General features: G+C 45.8%; 1 protein-coding gene across 1 annotated transcript; it reads right to left on the reverse strand.

The window, feature by feature from the left end:
- Positions 1-14,251: 14,251 nt before the first annotated feature.
- Positions 14,252-14,677, reverse strand: LOC138580043 (uncharacterized). The gene has a single exon (XM_069650273.1). It carries the CDS (start codon positions 14,675-14,677, stop codon positions 14,252-14,254), a length of 426 nt encoding a protein of 141 aa, XP_069506374.1.
- Between the last annotated feature and the right edge of the window lie 2,707 nt (positions 14,678-17,384).

Here is a 17,384-nt window from a genome sequence, read left to right on the forward strand (position 1 = left end):
GGAAGGGTGCTCCATTGTCACTTTTGATCGTGATTGGGAGTCCATGTGTCGCGAACATCTTCTCAACGGCCAGGATGACCATTCGACCACCTCGACTTCGGGGTATTGGGAGTGGTCATCGATAGCCACCAGGAGGTACAGGCCCTCTCGTAGTTTGCAAAAGTCAATGCTTACTACGTCCCACCTGCCAGATCCTCGTTCTGCCGATAGGATGGGTTCTGGATCAGGTGGGGCTCCGGTTATGAGACACGACAGGCAGGTGTTGACAAGTTTTTCCACCTTTTCGTCAATCTGTGTCGAATGCAAGCCTTGGTCTGAGCCATCCCTTGGTGGCCCTCATGGGCGAGTGCCACTATCCGGTCGTGCAGGCCTGGCAGAATGACGATGTGATTTCCGCGGAGCAGTAGACCCTGTTTTGTTATCGACAAGTCCTGGCGGACGGTGAATGTTCCTGTGAGGAACGTCTTTGCCTCTTCCATCCTGTTGTGCGTGTTTTTCATGAATGACTTCCAGTCGCCCGAAATGATGGCATCTTTCACCAAATTGCAGCAGGGGTCATTGCCTGTTTCCTCCGCGATGTCCTCAATGATACCCGCCTTTGGCCTCATTGCCCGCACCACCTGGCAGATGTGCTCTTCGGTCTCTTCGGCCACCTGAACCTCCTGTGGCGTCGCCGCTCTCGGGTGCCTGGAGAGAAAATCTGCCGGGTTGCCGCATCCCGGCTGATAAATCAGCTCAAAATTGTACTGCTGAAGGTGTAGCAGCCATTTGGCTATTCTGGCTGGTGTGTGCGAGGAGGTGCCCATGAAGATGGGTAGGAGGGGTTTGTGGTCGGTAATCGCCGTGAACCTGCGGCCATACAGATATAGGTGGAAGTGGCGGCACCCCCACAGTACGGCGATTGCCTCTTTCTCGATGTGAGAGTACCGCTGCTCCGTCGCCGTAAGAGCTTGCGACGCATAGGCGATGGGTCTCTTCTCGCCCTCTTTGGTGACCTGCATGAGGATGGCCCCGAGGCCGACAGGGCTGGCGTCCACGTAAAGTTCAGTCAGAAGAGCGGTATCATAGTACGCCATTCTCGTTTCTATGGACAGCGACTCTTTGATACTCTCAAAGGCATCCTGGCAAGCTTTTCCCCATTCCCACTTCGCGTTGAGCTTTGAAGTTCTCAAAGGGGTTCCGACAGCGTGGCCAGGTTTCGGAGGAATCTCCCACAGTACGTGGCCATCCCCAGGAAGCTGCGGACATCGGTGGGTGTCTTGGGTGGACTTGAAGCCTGTATGTCAGCGACCTTCTGGGGGTCCGGCGAGATGCCAGAACTGCTGAACTTGTAGCCAAAGAACGATATCTCCGTCTTGAAAAACTCACATTTTTCCTTATGGGTGGTTAGGCCTGCACCCTCCAGTCGGTCCAGAAGCATCTTTAGCCTTCTCGAGTGTTCGACTTTGTCCTGGGCGTGGATCAGGATGTCGTCACTCACATTCAGGACACCTGGTATGTCCAGGATGACTTCTTGAATGGTCTGTTGGAAGACGCTGTATTTGTGTAAACGATTAGTGATTTGGGTCCTGCACACCGCGTCTTGCTGCTTGTATGTGCCTGGGTTTGCAGCCCCTGTTAGTTTAACCCATAAATATGACGGGGTGCCACATTCAATGTGTTTTCCCATTAGAAAAGACTGTCAATTGAAAAGTCACCTGAGGGCTGAGTGGTCATGCCATTCTAGAGCAATGGTCGGCCACCTTTGGCTGTACAGATGCTTTGGTCTACACCTCCCATCAGCCTTAACAAGCACCGTCAATAGTGATGGGTCATGGGAGCCGAAGTCAAAACCGTCTGGAGAGCTGCAGGTTGCAGGCCCCATGCTGGCGCAGTTGGGCTGCACAGCGCAACTTAATAATATAGCCATATATTCAGCACTTCTCCAAAACCACCATAACCCCCACAAGACCTTGCAGCCCCGAACACAGGGATTGCATCCTAGGATTGGAGAAGGAGCTCTGGGTATACCAGGTCACAATTGGGGGGATGGGGATTCACGTTGTAAGTGCATCATTTCGGTAGTAAGAGCTATGTGCAATTCTACACATCACTTGTGTGTACCCTGCATCCCTCCACCCCCCACTTATCCCGTTGTCAGAGTTTTCAGACCTCATAACACAAATGGGGCAACTCGCAAACATGGATAAGACCAGTTTGCCCACGCCCAATGTACCTGGTGTACAGAGTGGTCTCTGGCATACCTGCAGACCTCTTCTCTCCCTGTGTGGAGGGGTATTTGTACTCACCTCATTCCCCTCCTGCACACGCTACCCTGGAGCAGGCACACATATCATTCCCCTCCTGCACACGCTGGTCGATGTCCTGCTTGTGCTTACACACCTCATTGCTTCCTGGGAGCTTGATTGGGGGGAACTCACCAGGTTAAGTGTGGTCTCTCAATATCTTGTTACACACCCTACCCCCACTCTCTCTACTTCCACCCACCCAACCCTAACTCTCTTTATCCCCACTCACCCTACCCTCACCTTCTCTACCATCATCAACCCGCCCCTCTCTCAAATCCCCCATCCACCCACCCTACCCCCTCTTTCTCTCCTCAGCGCTACCACCTCTCACTTTACCCCCACCACCCACCCTACCCCATCTTACCTTCTCTTACCCCCTCTCCCTATCCCCTCTCATCATTCTACTCACACTCTAGCTTTATTTCTTACCCTCTCACTCATACCCTTTCTCGCTCATATTTCCTCTGGCTCATCATCGGTGACACCCTCTATCAATGTCTTCCTCCATCTTTTCCTCTTCTCTTTCTATTGCACGCCTGCACCCCTTATGGCATCCACCTATCAAACTTTGCACTCTCCTTGCACCTAGTATACATGCAAAATGCAAAGAACAGCAGTAAACGCCAAAACTATTGGCACTGTCAATGCTTGTTTTTATTAACCGCCACCACCGTAAAGGAGTGCACAACTTCATGGTGGTGAGAAATGAGCCCAGAGACCGCCTCTGTGCTTTGACCTTTCAGCCATGTGTTTCCTGTAATTGCACACCTCGTTATGGGAACACTGGCAAGTAAATCTAGTCATAGGTGTTCAGACAATGAAAAACAGTTCTCTTTGTTAATTCAGTATACATAAACGTTGTAAGGAACATGGTGAACTGGTGACTGCCCTGGACGACCCCAGAACTCCCACCTGTGTTTCAGTGGCCACATGTGTTGGTGCAGACATGAGATATTCCATGATAAATAAACTCCTATTAATGCATTTAGTCAATGCAGAACGGTCACTTTGTTAAAGGGGTTGGTGCAATTGCTTACCCAGTAAAGACTTGCGTCTCTATCACGAATGCCCAAGCTGTGTATTGCAGGTCCATTGACAATCTTCATGTGGATAATGACACTGGGCGCCAGCTCTCCGCTCTAATGAAGCAATACTCCGCCCTGACAAAGACAACTGGTTCATTATTTGTGCAGTCTGAAACGTGTCGACCTCATGCACGAATACATAGATGATTAGGAAAACTATTGTTTCTCCATGTACATAATGAACTTGTTTAATGTAGCATCATATGTCCAGTAGTCTCTCTTGTGTTCCTGTTCCCGAGATTGGTTTTATAAATTGTCATATGTGTCCTCTGTCACTGTGTAATGGGGGTGCTCGCCTGTCTTTGCTTTTAATAAAATGTTCATTCAGCGTTCACACTTAACGTACAAACTTTCATCTGTATACAAGCTGAGACATTGAGGTAGAATATATGGTAAGCCTTTGTTTGGACACAATATTTTAAGTACACTTGTATGCGTGCATGACTGATACCACGTGTGCAACCCCCCTCTGCCTGTGGTAAATATGGGATTTGGAGGCAGAAACAAAATGATTCCATGATTAAAGGCAGAAGTGAGACAGAATGCACAGCCCGGGCTGGACATACACGTCAGCTTTGAGTATATGGTTGAAAAACACTGGGTTCAGCTTTCGCATCGCTTCAGGCAATGCATTGTAATGCGGTCAGTGCCATAGAAACCCTGCCTTTCCCTGATAATGCATTTGATATTGTTGCTGTGTTAGACGGATTAGGCTCCCTATTGTATTGGTTCTGGTTTGCGACAGACATAGAAGCGATCCTCTCTTCGAACAGTCTCGGAAGGATAGCTCAGTGGCAACCCGGGCTAGAAAGCAAGACAACACAGAGCAACACAGGATTCCGGGTCACATAAAGCGCGTTATAAATATCCAATTAAATTAAAATACCTTAAAATAAGTATTGAAATAAAATAAGCATGTGCAGCAGAGTCGATTTAAGTCTGTTTTTAGTATTCTTGGGAAAATTGCTTTATAAAATCTGTACAGTAAAATAAGCAGGACAAAATGGCCGAAGTCTCAAGTACATAGAATAGATCTCCTCGCACGACATATTCCTCAGTGGTCTTGCCTTTTGCTCACTTTCGAGAGGAAGTTAACCACGGTGTCACCTCTCATTTGCACTCCTGCCTATTGTACACATCTCATCCATCAAGTAGGTTGCAAATACTGACATCCTTAGAATGAGCCTGGGTCTGGAGCAACCTGATTGGCGGACACACCCGCAAAGGGTGCTGATAAAACATTAGCAAAAACCAATTAGACCACTATCCATCAACACCCTGTAGTCTGCCAGTCAATTAGTTATTTTGAGTTTGGCCTTGAATTTTCTCTCTGCGTCCAGGAGTACGAGGCAGTGGAGGAATATCTGGCCTCCTCGTTTCGCTCCTGCTCAACCCATGTCTATTTTCATCCATGCACGTGACTGCAGACCAGGTTTCAGAGCATTTTGCTGTATTTAAAATCTATTAAATGGAAAACCTCTGATGTCTTCAGTGTTTTTCCACATCACCTCATTGAGAGTTTGTTCCTTTCACATGTTTTTGTATCTACTGTAAGAACACTTCGGCCTTGACTTTCTGATGTTGCGCCAATCAAGCCCATCCTTGATCCACTTCCACAGTGGAGCTTCCCAATTTCTAACTGTGACAGACTTGAAAATCCTTTCTGTTTACAGTGTCCAGCTCTACTAAAATTCATACTGGAATATCTATAGTCCCTTTCCTCCTATGCATATACGTTGGCACATCACCGCAATCTAACCACTATATAGCGAGCCTTCAAGAATACTTGTCTGCTTGTGTTTCTCCAACTGTACAGTTGTAAAAAACCTTAATGTCTTCATCTGTTTCTGTAGCATGAACATCATCCTCTCAAGCCCGAAATGCTATTCACCTTTAACACCTCCTCCTTTGATTCTATAGAACGCTTATATCTTCTATCTTCGCTTACAAGTGCGTCAGCTCTGCTCTGCGTGACTTCACCAATCCGTACTTTTGCTCGTCTTTTCCACTTCCTCTGGAATTTTATTCAAATGGCCATCATATTGTTGTGTATGCATATAGGGTTTCTCAATGGGAACCTTGCCTCCATAATCCTCTTCGGTATTGGTATTTTTACTGGTACTGCATGTGTCGCATTCCCTGACTCCCAACATACAGGCAACATGGGGGCGGAGCTTTGGGTGGGGGTGCTTGGCTCCACCTCTACACTGCCCCCTCTGGGCGATTCATCGACCACTCTCTCATCAGTCTCCACATTCCGACATCCTTGTCTGCAGAAAGGCTTCTTTGGGACCCATATCTTTATGACTCCCTTCGGGCATCCTGCTGATTTTGCATGCTCATCCTCGCATTTGGACTACAATAAATCCACTTTCCCATATACTTCTTGTGGTTCTTCGGGTACAGGAACCTCGTTCCCTCTGGTGCATGCATACTAGTTTTCACATAGTCTCTGATCTCTTCATCTGTAAGCTCCTTAGTTTTCCATCATTGTTCAACATCAATCATGATCTTCATTCCAACAGCTTTCTTTGCAGTCTTCTTGCATTGTGTGATTATTATCCTGATCACACAGAAGCCAAGCAATTTCATCACTAACAAGGCTCCAAGAAACTTAAATATGTCTGCAATCCATTATGGGACCCACGAAAACATTGATCCAAACCAGCTGTCATCGGCAATGTCTTCTGCTTCGTCTATCATTTGGCCGTGTAACTTTGTCATCATCGTTATGGCCTCTGTCAAGGTGCCATTCTCATCATTATGAGAAGGTATAAATGTGCAACATGAATCCCCGATTTGTGCACAAACACCTCCATCCATACCTGTGATCATGTCAAGGACATATCTATTCTGGAGAGTGATCAGTCGTATGGCTCTCAGCAGGTAGTGTTGATCGTCTGCAGAAGTTCCCATCCAGTTATTTGTAACCACTTAGTGTTTGCTGCAGTCTATATCCTAGGCATGAAGATTATTGTGAATACTGATGATGTCTGGCTAAACAAACTGTGTTAATATGGGATGGAATCAAAAGCTTCAATTGACTTGGCTGAGAAATTGTTCTCTCTCTTCATTCGATTCAGTAATTCAGCAGATCTCTTCTTTCTCAGATGAGCATCTTCTTTTGTAAAGTCGCCAATGTTCAAGTCACGTTTTGGTATCACCAATGCTGGAACATGAACATTCACTCTGGAACATAGTCCTCCCCAATCCTTGGGTAGCTTCATATAGGCTTTGGATCCACAGGTCCAGTAGTGATCCATTATCAGAGCTGTCCTAATCTTCATTCCTGGCACATCAAAGATTCAACCACAATTCTGATTTTCTCCCATCTTCCCTGTGCCATTATTTCTGAAACACAGCTTTACACTTTCCAAAGGCTCCATCTGCAATTGTCCTCCTTTGTCTTCTACCCATGTCATCAGTTTAGAAAGTTTCGGCCATAGAGGCTTGCATCCATTCTGTACAATGTCAATAGTCTGTTTGGAGAATCCAATTACTACCCAGGCACTGCAGATAACCACTCCTTATTCCCAGCCATCTAGAGAAAGCACTGATCCCCAGATTTGCATTTGCCCTCATTTCCTCCATCTTCAAATTTGTTCTGCAGATTTTCCTGGACTGTCAAGTCTTCTGTTCACTTCCCATTTGATCCCAGCCCCTTTCACTCCAGGCTGTTCATATCTTATCACATGATTCTTAGTGTGAGTTCTTCCTCTTGGCTTTGTGTCTTGCACATAATCATCTTCATCTGGATCTGTCCATTCTGTTGCCCATTTGAGATAGGCTATCCGGCCCAGGAATTGACCTCTTACTCGGTAGAGTGCAATGTGAGATAGACAGTGTGCTATCTGAACATCTAATATCTTGGACTTCCCCATACTATAGGGCAGGAGTGCATATACATAGCATTGCTCCTTTGAGGTTTGTTTGCCCACCTCTTTCATGTGCTGGTACCACATGTTATTTCTCAAATGTGCTGTACTGTCTAGATACTCATTTAACTCATGATTATCTTCCCTTGTGTTTCTCTTAGGTCTCCTTCTTGCCTCATGAGCTCTTATAATCATATCATGAAGTATATCACTGTAATTCCTTCTCACTGGGTGAATCATAGGAACATTTGTCAGTACAACTGGTGTCTTTACATGTGCTACTTGTGTAGAGGAAAGCTCCAAGAGCTTCATCCTTTTGACAGAGTAGGAGGGAAACAGAGTGTCACGTATAATTTCCATATGTGATCTTCCATCAAAAGGAAGCCTAGCTTTTTTTTTGTTTTTTTTTTTGTTTATTTGTTTATAATCTCTACAGATTTTGTAACAAAACACTGACGTAGCAGAAGCACGTCAACAGTCCAACACTCTGGCGTGCTTGGAAGTCGAAAGGTAACGCAGATTAGTTCGAAGATGCAAGAGGAACAATGGTTTGGTTCTGCAAAGGGAGAATCATGTTGAAGATGTGTTGCATGATGTTTATTGTGGCTAAATGCCATGCCTGTTTATCACCACCAAGCAGTTTGTTCCAGCAAATTTCCTCGTCTTGAAGAGTAAAATTTGAGAAAATGTCTTTCAGGTAAGTAAGACGAATGTCTTGCGTCGCAGGACAGTTCAGTAGGAGATGGCGAATGGTTTCCTTTACAGTGGGAGATTTACAAATTCGGCAGTAGTTGGATGAAGCTAATTGTCTGATAGCTAAAACTTTGTTAGTTTCTAGAAGGTTCAGACGGGTTTTTAAGAAGTAATTTCGCGCCGACCTATTCGGAAAAAGTTTTAAGTAAGGTTGAACTGAATCCAGTTTCTTAAAAAAGGGAGGGAGGTGGCTGGTGAGTTTATATTTGGCTGCGGTTTCATTGGTGTTGATCCAATCCAGCTCTCTAATGTTTTTGATGACTCTAACTGGGTTAGTTATAAGCTCTTCTGTGTTGCATGCTACTGAGTTTAAGATGGGCAGATTCTTAGTTTCCCATCTTGACAGCATTTGGCAGGTTCCAAGCCGAATTTCCTCACTTATCAGGTGGTAAGCATAAGGGGAGTCTTTCTGTATACATTTTCGGTATAACAAAATGCTGTTAAAGTCTATAGTTGTTTTTAAAGATGAGAGGGTAAGCTCGCGTCTGATTAATGTTATCGGTGTTGATTTTGGGAGGCCAAAGATTGATCTCCAAAAAATTGCTTCAAGTTTTGGCCACAGTTCTGGAGGGAGATTCGGCATAGCGTCCGCACCATAGGTCAAAGATGGTATGACCTTCTTTTTGTAGAAGTCTCGCACAGGAATGATTGAAAATCTGCCGAATTTGGTGTCAATCGCTTTTCCTTGGGTTGCCAATTATGTAGTTTTTGCATACAGGGCCGATTGCATCGCTTTTTCTCTGGGCGTGCTGTCTAATATAACGCCAAGGTACTTAAAGTTAGTAACTCTCTCGATTGTGGTCGTGCCCAATTTGAGGAGAATTTTATCTTTCTTTTTCACAGACTTTTCAATGACCATCATTTTTGTTTTCAATTCATTGATTTCCAGGTTGTTTACCGTCATGTATTGTTGCAGGTTAGTGAGTTGGCGTTGTAGGCCTATAGGAGTGTTGTCCAATAGAATTAGATCGTCTGCGTAAAGAAGGCGACTAATCAGATCACCTCCAAGTTTTGGAGGGAATGTTCGTACTGATTTTTCAGATTCCTGAAAGAAGGACCAAAACAAGGCCGGAGCCAAGGGACAACCCTGTTTGACACCTCTGGCCGTTGTTATTTCCTCCGATAAGGCCCCTTGTTGATTGAGGCGGACCCGCATAGATGTATTAGAGTAGAGAGCTTTGATTGGATGAAGTATGTCAGGTGGACATTGCCATTGGATAAGTTTCTGCCACAATCTTGCGCGATCCACTTTATCAAACGCCTGGGTAAGGTCGACAAAAGTGATGAATAAACGGGGTCGGCCTTCCAAAATTTTGCTTTTGAGCGAGCTCAGTGTTAAGATGTTAGCGTTTGTGCCCAAGTTCTTTTTGAAGCCAGTTTGCAGTTCGTCTTGGCAAAGGGCTTTGCTGGCCCAAGAGGTAAAGTGCTTTAGGAGAAGAGACCCGAACAGTTTGCCTATGGGGTCAAGAAGGGCGATGGGGCGGTAGCTGGCTGTATCTGACCCGTTTCCTTTTTTGTAGATGGGCACTACATTCGCACATGTCCACGATGGAGGGATGGACTTGGTGGAGGAACAGCGTCTGAAGATTTGGCTCAGGAGAGATGACCAGGCTTCAGGGTGTGATTTCAGGTCTCAGTTGGTAATTCCATCAGGACCTGGAGCACGTGATGGTTTCAATTTTTTAATCAAGTCTTGAATATCTTCAGTGTTGTCCAAACGGATCCAAGGAATTTCGCTGTTACCCGTCATTGGTTCGGTGGTTGTGGGGCTCTGGAAGAGAGTTTCGAAATAAACTTCCCAAGCCGATTGACCAATTCCATTTAGTTGGCACGGACGAGCACCTGGTGTTGTCGAATGGAGCAGGGACCAAAGGTCTCTGGCATGGTTGCCAGTAATAGCCTTGAGGATGTCTTCAGCGTCTTGTTGGTAAAGCTTATGTCGATGGCCCCTGAGCCGTGATTTGTAAGTTTTTTCGGCTACTTTGATGATGACAGAAGACTGCTGAAAGTCTAGTTTCCGTGCCTGCCTTTTTGTTTTTCTCAGATCTCTCTTTTTTTCAGTGATCAATTTGTCGTACATATGTTTTTGGTCTGCCATTGTTGACTTTTTTTTCCTCTGTGGGACTCTAAAGGTGGTCAATAGTGGGGTATAGTCCACATCCATCTTGGGTAGTTGATTACTACAGTCTTTGTATAGAGCTGTTATAGAGGTTATGGCCTTTTCTGTCATCCTGAGTCTTGTTCCCTGCAAAGTTACTTCAATATTTGCACTCATTGTTTGATTTATCGGTGGGCTCGAAGTCCAGGTTGTTTCTATTTTTTTTTTTTATTTAAATTTTTATTTTCACAGTAAGCAAACATAAATAAATGAACAGCAGTCCATGAAATTCACACATATCAACCAAGTGAAAGCAAAGTAATCAATTCGCCATAAACAATCCAAACATATAAACATCAAAAATAGAACAAGAAGGAAGAAAGGAAAAGAAGAAAAAGAAAAAGAAAAGGAAGAAAGAGAATAAGAGCGTAGGAGTAGAAGACATAAACCAAAAATTTCAATGCAAAATACTATACCTCAGACAAAAGGGCATTACAAAAACCATCACACAAACTATAGGTATTATACAGATTATGAGTGTTCAAGGGTAAGTACATAATACCCCAGATCAAAGATCAGGTTTATCCATATGCATCAAGAAAGCAGCTCCAAATGTCCCAAAATTTTTCAATGTCACCAGTGAGTTTGTAAATGGCTTTTTCATATGTTATGATATGATATGATATGATATGGTATTTGTAACGCGCCTATACACAAGTGTTTCAAGGCGCGACGAGGCAGGGAGGGAGGGAAAACAAGGGGAAGACAGACAAACGATCCTACTAGGCCAGGTGTCATTCAGATCGCGCAAGTGCAGGGGTAAAGGGAAAAGGAGAAAGTGCAGGGGGAGGAGGTGGGGGGGGAAGTGCAGTACAAGGTAAGTAGCGTAATAAAATAATAAATAATAAATAAAAAGGGCCAGCTGGTGGCAAGTGCGAGGTAAGTGCAGAGCAAGTGCTGGGAAGGGGGCTGTAGGGATACAGTGACAGTCCCACAGTGCAGGGGGAGCCAGGGAGGCAGTGCAAGTGGACAGTGGCTGGGCCCTGGACCGAGGTCACTGAGAGTGGCCCAGATGCAGGTTTAATGCAGAATTCAGTGGGGAGTTAGGCAGGTTTAGCAGGGGAGAGGGAGAGAGAAGGCAGAAGCGAAGAGGAAGGTTTTGAGGTGCTTCCGGAACCGGAGATGGTTCTCCTCAAGTTTCAGGGAGGCAGGAAGGCTGTTCCAGAGGGAGGCCCCTGCTGCGGAGAGAGATCTACCCCCAGCTCGTTGCTTAGAGAAGCGGCTGACCATGAGGGAGTTGGAGACGGATGAGCGGAGGGCTCGTGAAGGAAGATATTTAGGAAGAGAGAGTTGAAGGTATTTAGGCCCCAGGCCCCAGAAGGCCTTGTGGACAATGCAGAGGGTTTTGAACTTAATCCTCGCAGCCACTGGGAGCCAGTGAAGGGATTTCAGTCCTGGAGAGATACGGTCCCTGGGCTTGAGGCCAAGGACAAGTCTCGCAGTTCTGTTCTGGATAAGTTGCAGAGGGCGGAGAGTGGAGGCAGGCAGATTAAGATAGAGGCTGTTGCAGTAGTCCAGCCTTGAGAGAACCAGGGCTCGGGAGACAGTGAGCTTCTGGGGGAAGGAGAGGAAGGGAAGAATACCTCTGAGGAGGTGCAGCTGGTAGTGTGACTTCTTAGAGACGTCAGATATTTGAGGAGAGAAGGAGAGTGTGGAGTCGAAGATGACCCCGAGGTTTTTAGCCTTGCAGGTAGGGGCAGGAAGGGGGCCAAGGGAATCCGGCCAGAGAGCTGCAGGGAAGGAGGGAGTGGGTGTGCCGATGAGTAGAATCTCGGTCTTACTGGCGTTAAGGCAGAGGTCATTGGCGGCACACCATTCCTGGATAGCAGACAGACAGTCGGAGATGAGGGAAGGAGAGGAGGAGGCCGAGGGTAGCCTGAAAATGAGCTGGGTATCGTCCGCATAGCACTGGAAGTGGGGGCAGAGAGCGGCGATGCGGTGGGCAAGGAGTGCCAGATACTGGTTGAAAAGCCAGGGAGAGAGGTTGGATCCCTGGGGGACACCACAGGTGGAGAAAAAGATGTCAGAGAGGAAGGAGCCCATTTGGACCTGGGAGGGTCGACCGGAAAGGAAAGAGGTCAGCCATGCCAGAGCCTGACCAGTGATACCCAGGTTATCACGGAGACGGTTGAGCAGGATGGCATGGTTGACAGTGTCAAAGGCAGAGGAGAGATCGAGCAGAATGAGAACACAGGGAGTGTTGGAATCGAGGTTCAGGAGCAGGTCCTCACGGATATTCAGGAGAGCAGTTTCCGTGCTTCTGGCCGCTCTGAAGCCGGATTGATGGTCATGAAGATTACCAACAGATTCAGCATGGAGGTTAAGCTGGGAGATGGCCAGTTTCTCCAGGAGCTTGCCCAGGAAGGGAGTAATGGAGATTGGGCGATAGTTGGCCGGGCAGGAGGGGTCGGAAGAGGGTTTCTTGAGGAGGGGATGCACAAGGGAGTGCTTGAGGGGGGATGGGAAGACTCCAGAGGCGAATGAGTGGTTGCAAAAGTCAGCCAGGGCAGGAGCCAGGGAGTCGATGTGGTCCTTGATGGTTTTGGAGGAACAGGGGTGAACCTGTTTAGACGAGGCTTTCATAGATCGGACTTGTCTGGAAACCTCATCAGCAGAAAAAGGTGGAAAAGCAGAGAAGGAGGGCGGAGGGGCGGCTGCAAGAGAGCAAGAGGAAGAGCCGGGAAGAGAAGGAGGGAGGAGAGAGGAGGAGAGCGAGGACAGGATGTCCTGAGTTTTTGAGATGAAGTGCGAGGCCAGTGCAGTGCAGAGGGCCTGGGAGGGGACAGGAGAGGTAGAGACTGCAGCAGGGTTGGCCAGCTCCTTGCAGATTTTAAAGAGTTCGGCCGAGTTGTTAGATGCCTCAGAGATGCGGGCTTGGATAAGGGCTCTCTTCTTGGTGAAACAGTAAGTAGCTCCTCCACCCAGTCATCAATGTTAAATGAAGTACTTGATTTCCATGACCTCAATATGAATTTTTTAGCAACCATGCATGCACGAAGCAACCAAACTCTCTTACCAAAGTCAATTTCCTCCAGAGAAGAGTCATCACCCAAAATCAGTAATGAAGCATTCATGGGGATTGTGACATCTAAGACCAGACTCAACCTCTCCCGAACCTTATCCCAGAATTGCATCGTCTTGGGACAGGACCAAATCAAATGACTCAGAGATCCTCTCGAACATTTACACTTCCAGCAAAGATTGTTGTCTAAAAGTCGTCTCCTGAATAGTTTCTCCGGCGTCCAATAGGCCCTGAACAACAACTTAGTTTGAGAAGCTCTGAGGGACCAATCCAAACTTACCAAACGAGTGTTTTCACAGCACCTCCGCCAACATCTGAAGTTAACATCTTCCCCCAATTCCTCCGCCCAAATTGCAGGCAATCTCGGATCACCCTTCCGAGTAGCTTTTATAATTCCATACATGGTAGAAGCAGGGTGTGAGGCACTCAAGCATACAGATAGAGCTGTCCAAGCAGGACTTTGACCAGTCAATTGTGACATCTCAACACAAGCTGAAATAATAATCTTCAGTTTCCTATATTCAGCAAACGAGCATTCTGACATGTCATACATCTGGCCAAGCTGAGCGTACGTCAACCAGTTGTCCCCCTCAAACAAATCTCCAATATATTTGATGCCAGCCACAAACCATTCCACCCAAAACAGAGGTTTACCCTGATATTTCAAGGCTGGATTATTCCATAAGGAGGCATCTGGGTGTAAATATGGGTCAGCACTCACACGATTCGAGAGCTCACACCAGCAGTCTCGCAAGAATGAAGTAAGAGAGCTGACTTTTTTTGATTTGTTCTTCTGAGTAGTCAGCAACGCTTTCGGGTCCAATTGGGAAACGGCACTGCATTCCCAGGATAAGAGGTCAGAATGTTCAGACTGTACATCTCCAGAGTCAATAACTCTGCACAAATGACGAGTGGAAAACGACAAATGGTAGTCTGAGAAATTAGGCAAGTTCATTCCACCCAATTTCAATGGGAGTTGAAGCTTCCAAATTGCGAGCCTCTGAGGTTTCCCATTCCAAATAAAGTTCTGCATAATCCTATTGATCTCTTTAAAGATGTTTCCAGGTATCTTAATTGGGAGCATGCTTAACAAATAATTTATCCGAGGTGCCAGGTTCATTTTCAAACAGTTGATTCTGCCCCAGGTCGACAATTTCAAAAGACTCCACCTTACCAAATTCTGCCCGCAAGCTCACTGCAAGTGGTTCCATAGATAAAATAAATAAGAGAGGTGAAAGAGGGCAACCCTGCCTTGTACCACGATGAAGCTCAAATGGATCAGAGATAAGTCCATTCGTCAGCACACTTGCAGAGGTATTATTGTATAACAGTTTAACCCAACGCTGGAAATCGTGTCCAAAGTTCATTTTCCCCAAGCATGCGAACAAAAAGTTCCATTCAACACGATCAAATGCCTTTTCAGCATCTAGGGAGATGACCGCACTGGCAACTGGTTGACTATGGCCCTTCTCAATTGTCAATAGCAGGCGTCTCATGTTATCCGCCACTGCCCTACCAGAGACAAAACCTACCTGGTTCTCATGCACCAGAGTCGAAATGACCTTATTCAGGCGAACAGCCAGGATTTTGGCCAATATTTTGCAGTCACAGTTGATCAGACTGTACGTCTTCTACCTGTTATTGGAAATGGTCGGGATAATTTGGTTTGGTTGTATGCTGATGATTTGCTGATTGCCCTGCAAGACCCAGCTGTTGGTATTTCGTATTTAATGCAAGATATTCAATCCTTTTCCTTGGTGTCAGGATATAAGATTAATTGGAGCAAATCAGAGATCCTGCCTGTCAATGGGTTGTGTCAAAGACATACATGTGTTCAGTTTCAATTCAGGTGGTGTGCTGAAAAGTTGAAGTATCTTGGAATATGGATTGGAGCGGATATAGTGAAGTTGCCAGCCATTAATTTTTCTTGGATCCGTCCAGGTTGTTTCTAGGAGGTTGTGGTCGCTTTCTAATGTTTTGACCACCTTATATGAGGTGATGAGCGGTAGTAGGGAGCGTGACGCAAAAATGTGATCGATTGTTGAGTTTGAGTTCCCTCTTTCCCAAGTTGGTAATCTGTTTGGGTCGAAAAAGACTTGATCAAGGTTGTCAAATGATCTAGATTTCATCAGGTTTAGCCATTTAGTTGACCTCTGATCTGTTGGTAGTTTTTTTAGTTTAGTCGCCGTAGCTTTGGCAGGAGGTTGGCAGTTACTGTTAAGGTCTCCAGATACCACTATGTGGTCCGGCTGATAGATGACTTGGGCTTGGTCGAGGTCTTGTTCGATCGTATTGATCAATTTTGAGCAGTCTTTGGTAGCTGGGTTCCAATAGATTGTGACGACTATTATTATCTTTGTCAATGTTTTGTTCGTTTTTCCATCCCTTGTTAGCCAATTTAATTTCACCATCAGCATGAAGTGATTTTCCTTCAGTTTTTGTATTTTGGTTAAACCACGTCCACTGCGGATTGCAATGAGAAGGCCCGCTGTTGGACGACCTGAAGGGCCTTTCTTGGCCAACACTATATTGGTCTCATAGCCGTCAAGAATTGGAGGTCGGAGAAGCCATGTCTCTTGTAAGCAGATAATATCATAGTCATTCAGGTTTATGGAACCAGGCGCAGTCAGGTGGAGAAATCCTCGTGTGTTCCCTGAACACATTTTTATTCAGACTTGGTCGTTGGATTTCTGAGTGTCACTTGTGTTGCTGTAGATCTTGTTCTTGAGTGGCTATTTTTGTTGATTTAGCTTTAGGGCTTTTGTCAGCCATGACCAAATAGAGTGCAGTGACGACCTTAGGGGGAGTGTGGGTACCTCAGAGCAAAGCTCGTTCTGCACTATTCTTTGAATTTTCAGGTCTTCTTTTGGATATTTGGTCCTGGCGTGTGAGTCGGGGACTTTTGGGTTTTTATACACCGATTTTAAGAGGATGTCGGGACGTTTTGAAGACAATGTTGATTCTTTTTTCTGGGAAGCTTTGTTGGAGCTTTCTTTAGATTCTGAGGTAGTATTGGGGTTGTTTTCCTTCGATAAAGAATTAAGTTTTTGGCGCAGTGTGTCAGGTCGGTCAGTTACTTTTGCATGTTCTTGAGTCTCTTTATGTTCCCAGTAATTGCGTGGTTTTATTTTCCTCGAGGATTCAGTAAGATCATAACCCATTACTAGTAGTTCCTCTAGAGCGGATTTTAGGAGAATGTTTGTTGTTAGTGACGCTATATACAGATGTGAGATCGCCTTAGAGCCCTGATGACTTGGATCGACTATCTGGAGGTCGGCTGATTTCACTCAACATAGTTTCGGAATATGGCTGAATAAGTCAATGACTGCTCTTCTGTTTAATATCACTACGTCGTGGTTCCCAGGAATTTGCTCTAGTTTTAATATCCATCGAATTTGAGGTTTCGTATGGTATTTGTCAGTTTCTGATTTGTAGACCGTCCTCGGAGCTTGCTTTGTATAGTCTCTTAATGGGGGTTTCTCTTGCTGAGCTTTTGAGCGGTGTACCCAGGGGCTTCTATGTGTTCTGTCTTCCTGTCCCGTGGACAGCCGATGTGTATGGCTGCCTCGCTTGTTTCTCTCTTGTTTTCGAAGGTTAGATCTGGGTTGAGGTGTAGCGCAAGGCTCCACGGGTAGATGTTCTTTTGAACCGTAACTGTTCTTGATCGCTCGATGTCTTCGTTCTTCAAAGGTAAAGAATGGAGATTCAGTGGTCTCCGTTTCTTTGTTGGTGTGTCGTAAATGTGAAAGAATTACGGTGGAGTCTGGGATTTCTTGAAACTCTGAATGAGAAGTTGTTGTTATTTCCGTAATGTGTTGAGTGATGTTCATCATATCCTCATTATTTAAGAAGGCTTCGACCCCTCTCGGGGATTGGTTGAGTATCTCAGGTTCATACTTGTTTGGGTCATGTGTATCTTTTAGTTGCACCTTCGATTTCAGGGGATTCGGAGGGCGTTTTTGGGGAATTATCGCCTTAGGTCTGGCTGGCTCTTGCTGATGGAAAATTGGTTCCAATAGTGAAGTTGTTTTACGTTTGGAATTAACTTCTTTATTTCCTTTAGGTGACCTGAACTTTTCGGTCGGAAGAGACGACAGGACTGTTAGGTCGATAAATGATAGAGTTTGTGTGCCTTCTGATTTTGTAAGTGGCTTTCCTGGGGCCGTAGATCTCGTGAGCAGGACTAGGTCTTGAGTTCGAGGC

Source organism: Ambystoma mexicanum, chromosome 3p (genome assembly GCF_040938575.1).
Source record: "Ambystoma mexicanum isolate Mex_15411 chromosome 3p, UKY_AmexF1_1, whole genome shotgun sequence".
Classification (NCBI taxonomy): domain Eukaryota; kingdom Metazoa; phylum Chordata; class Amphibia; order Caudata; family Ambystomatidae; genus Ambystoma; species Ambystoma mexicanum.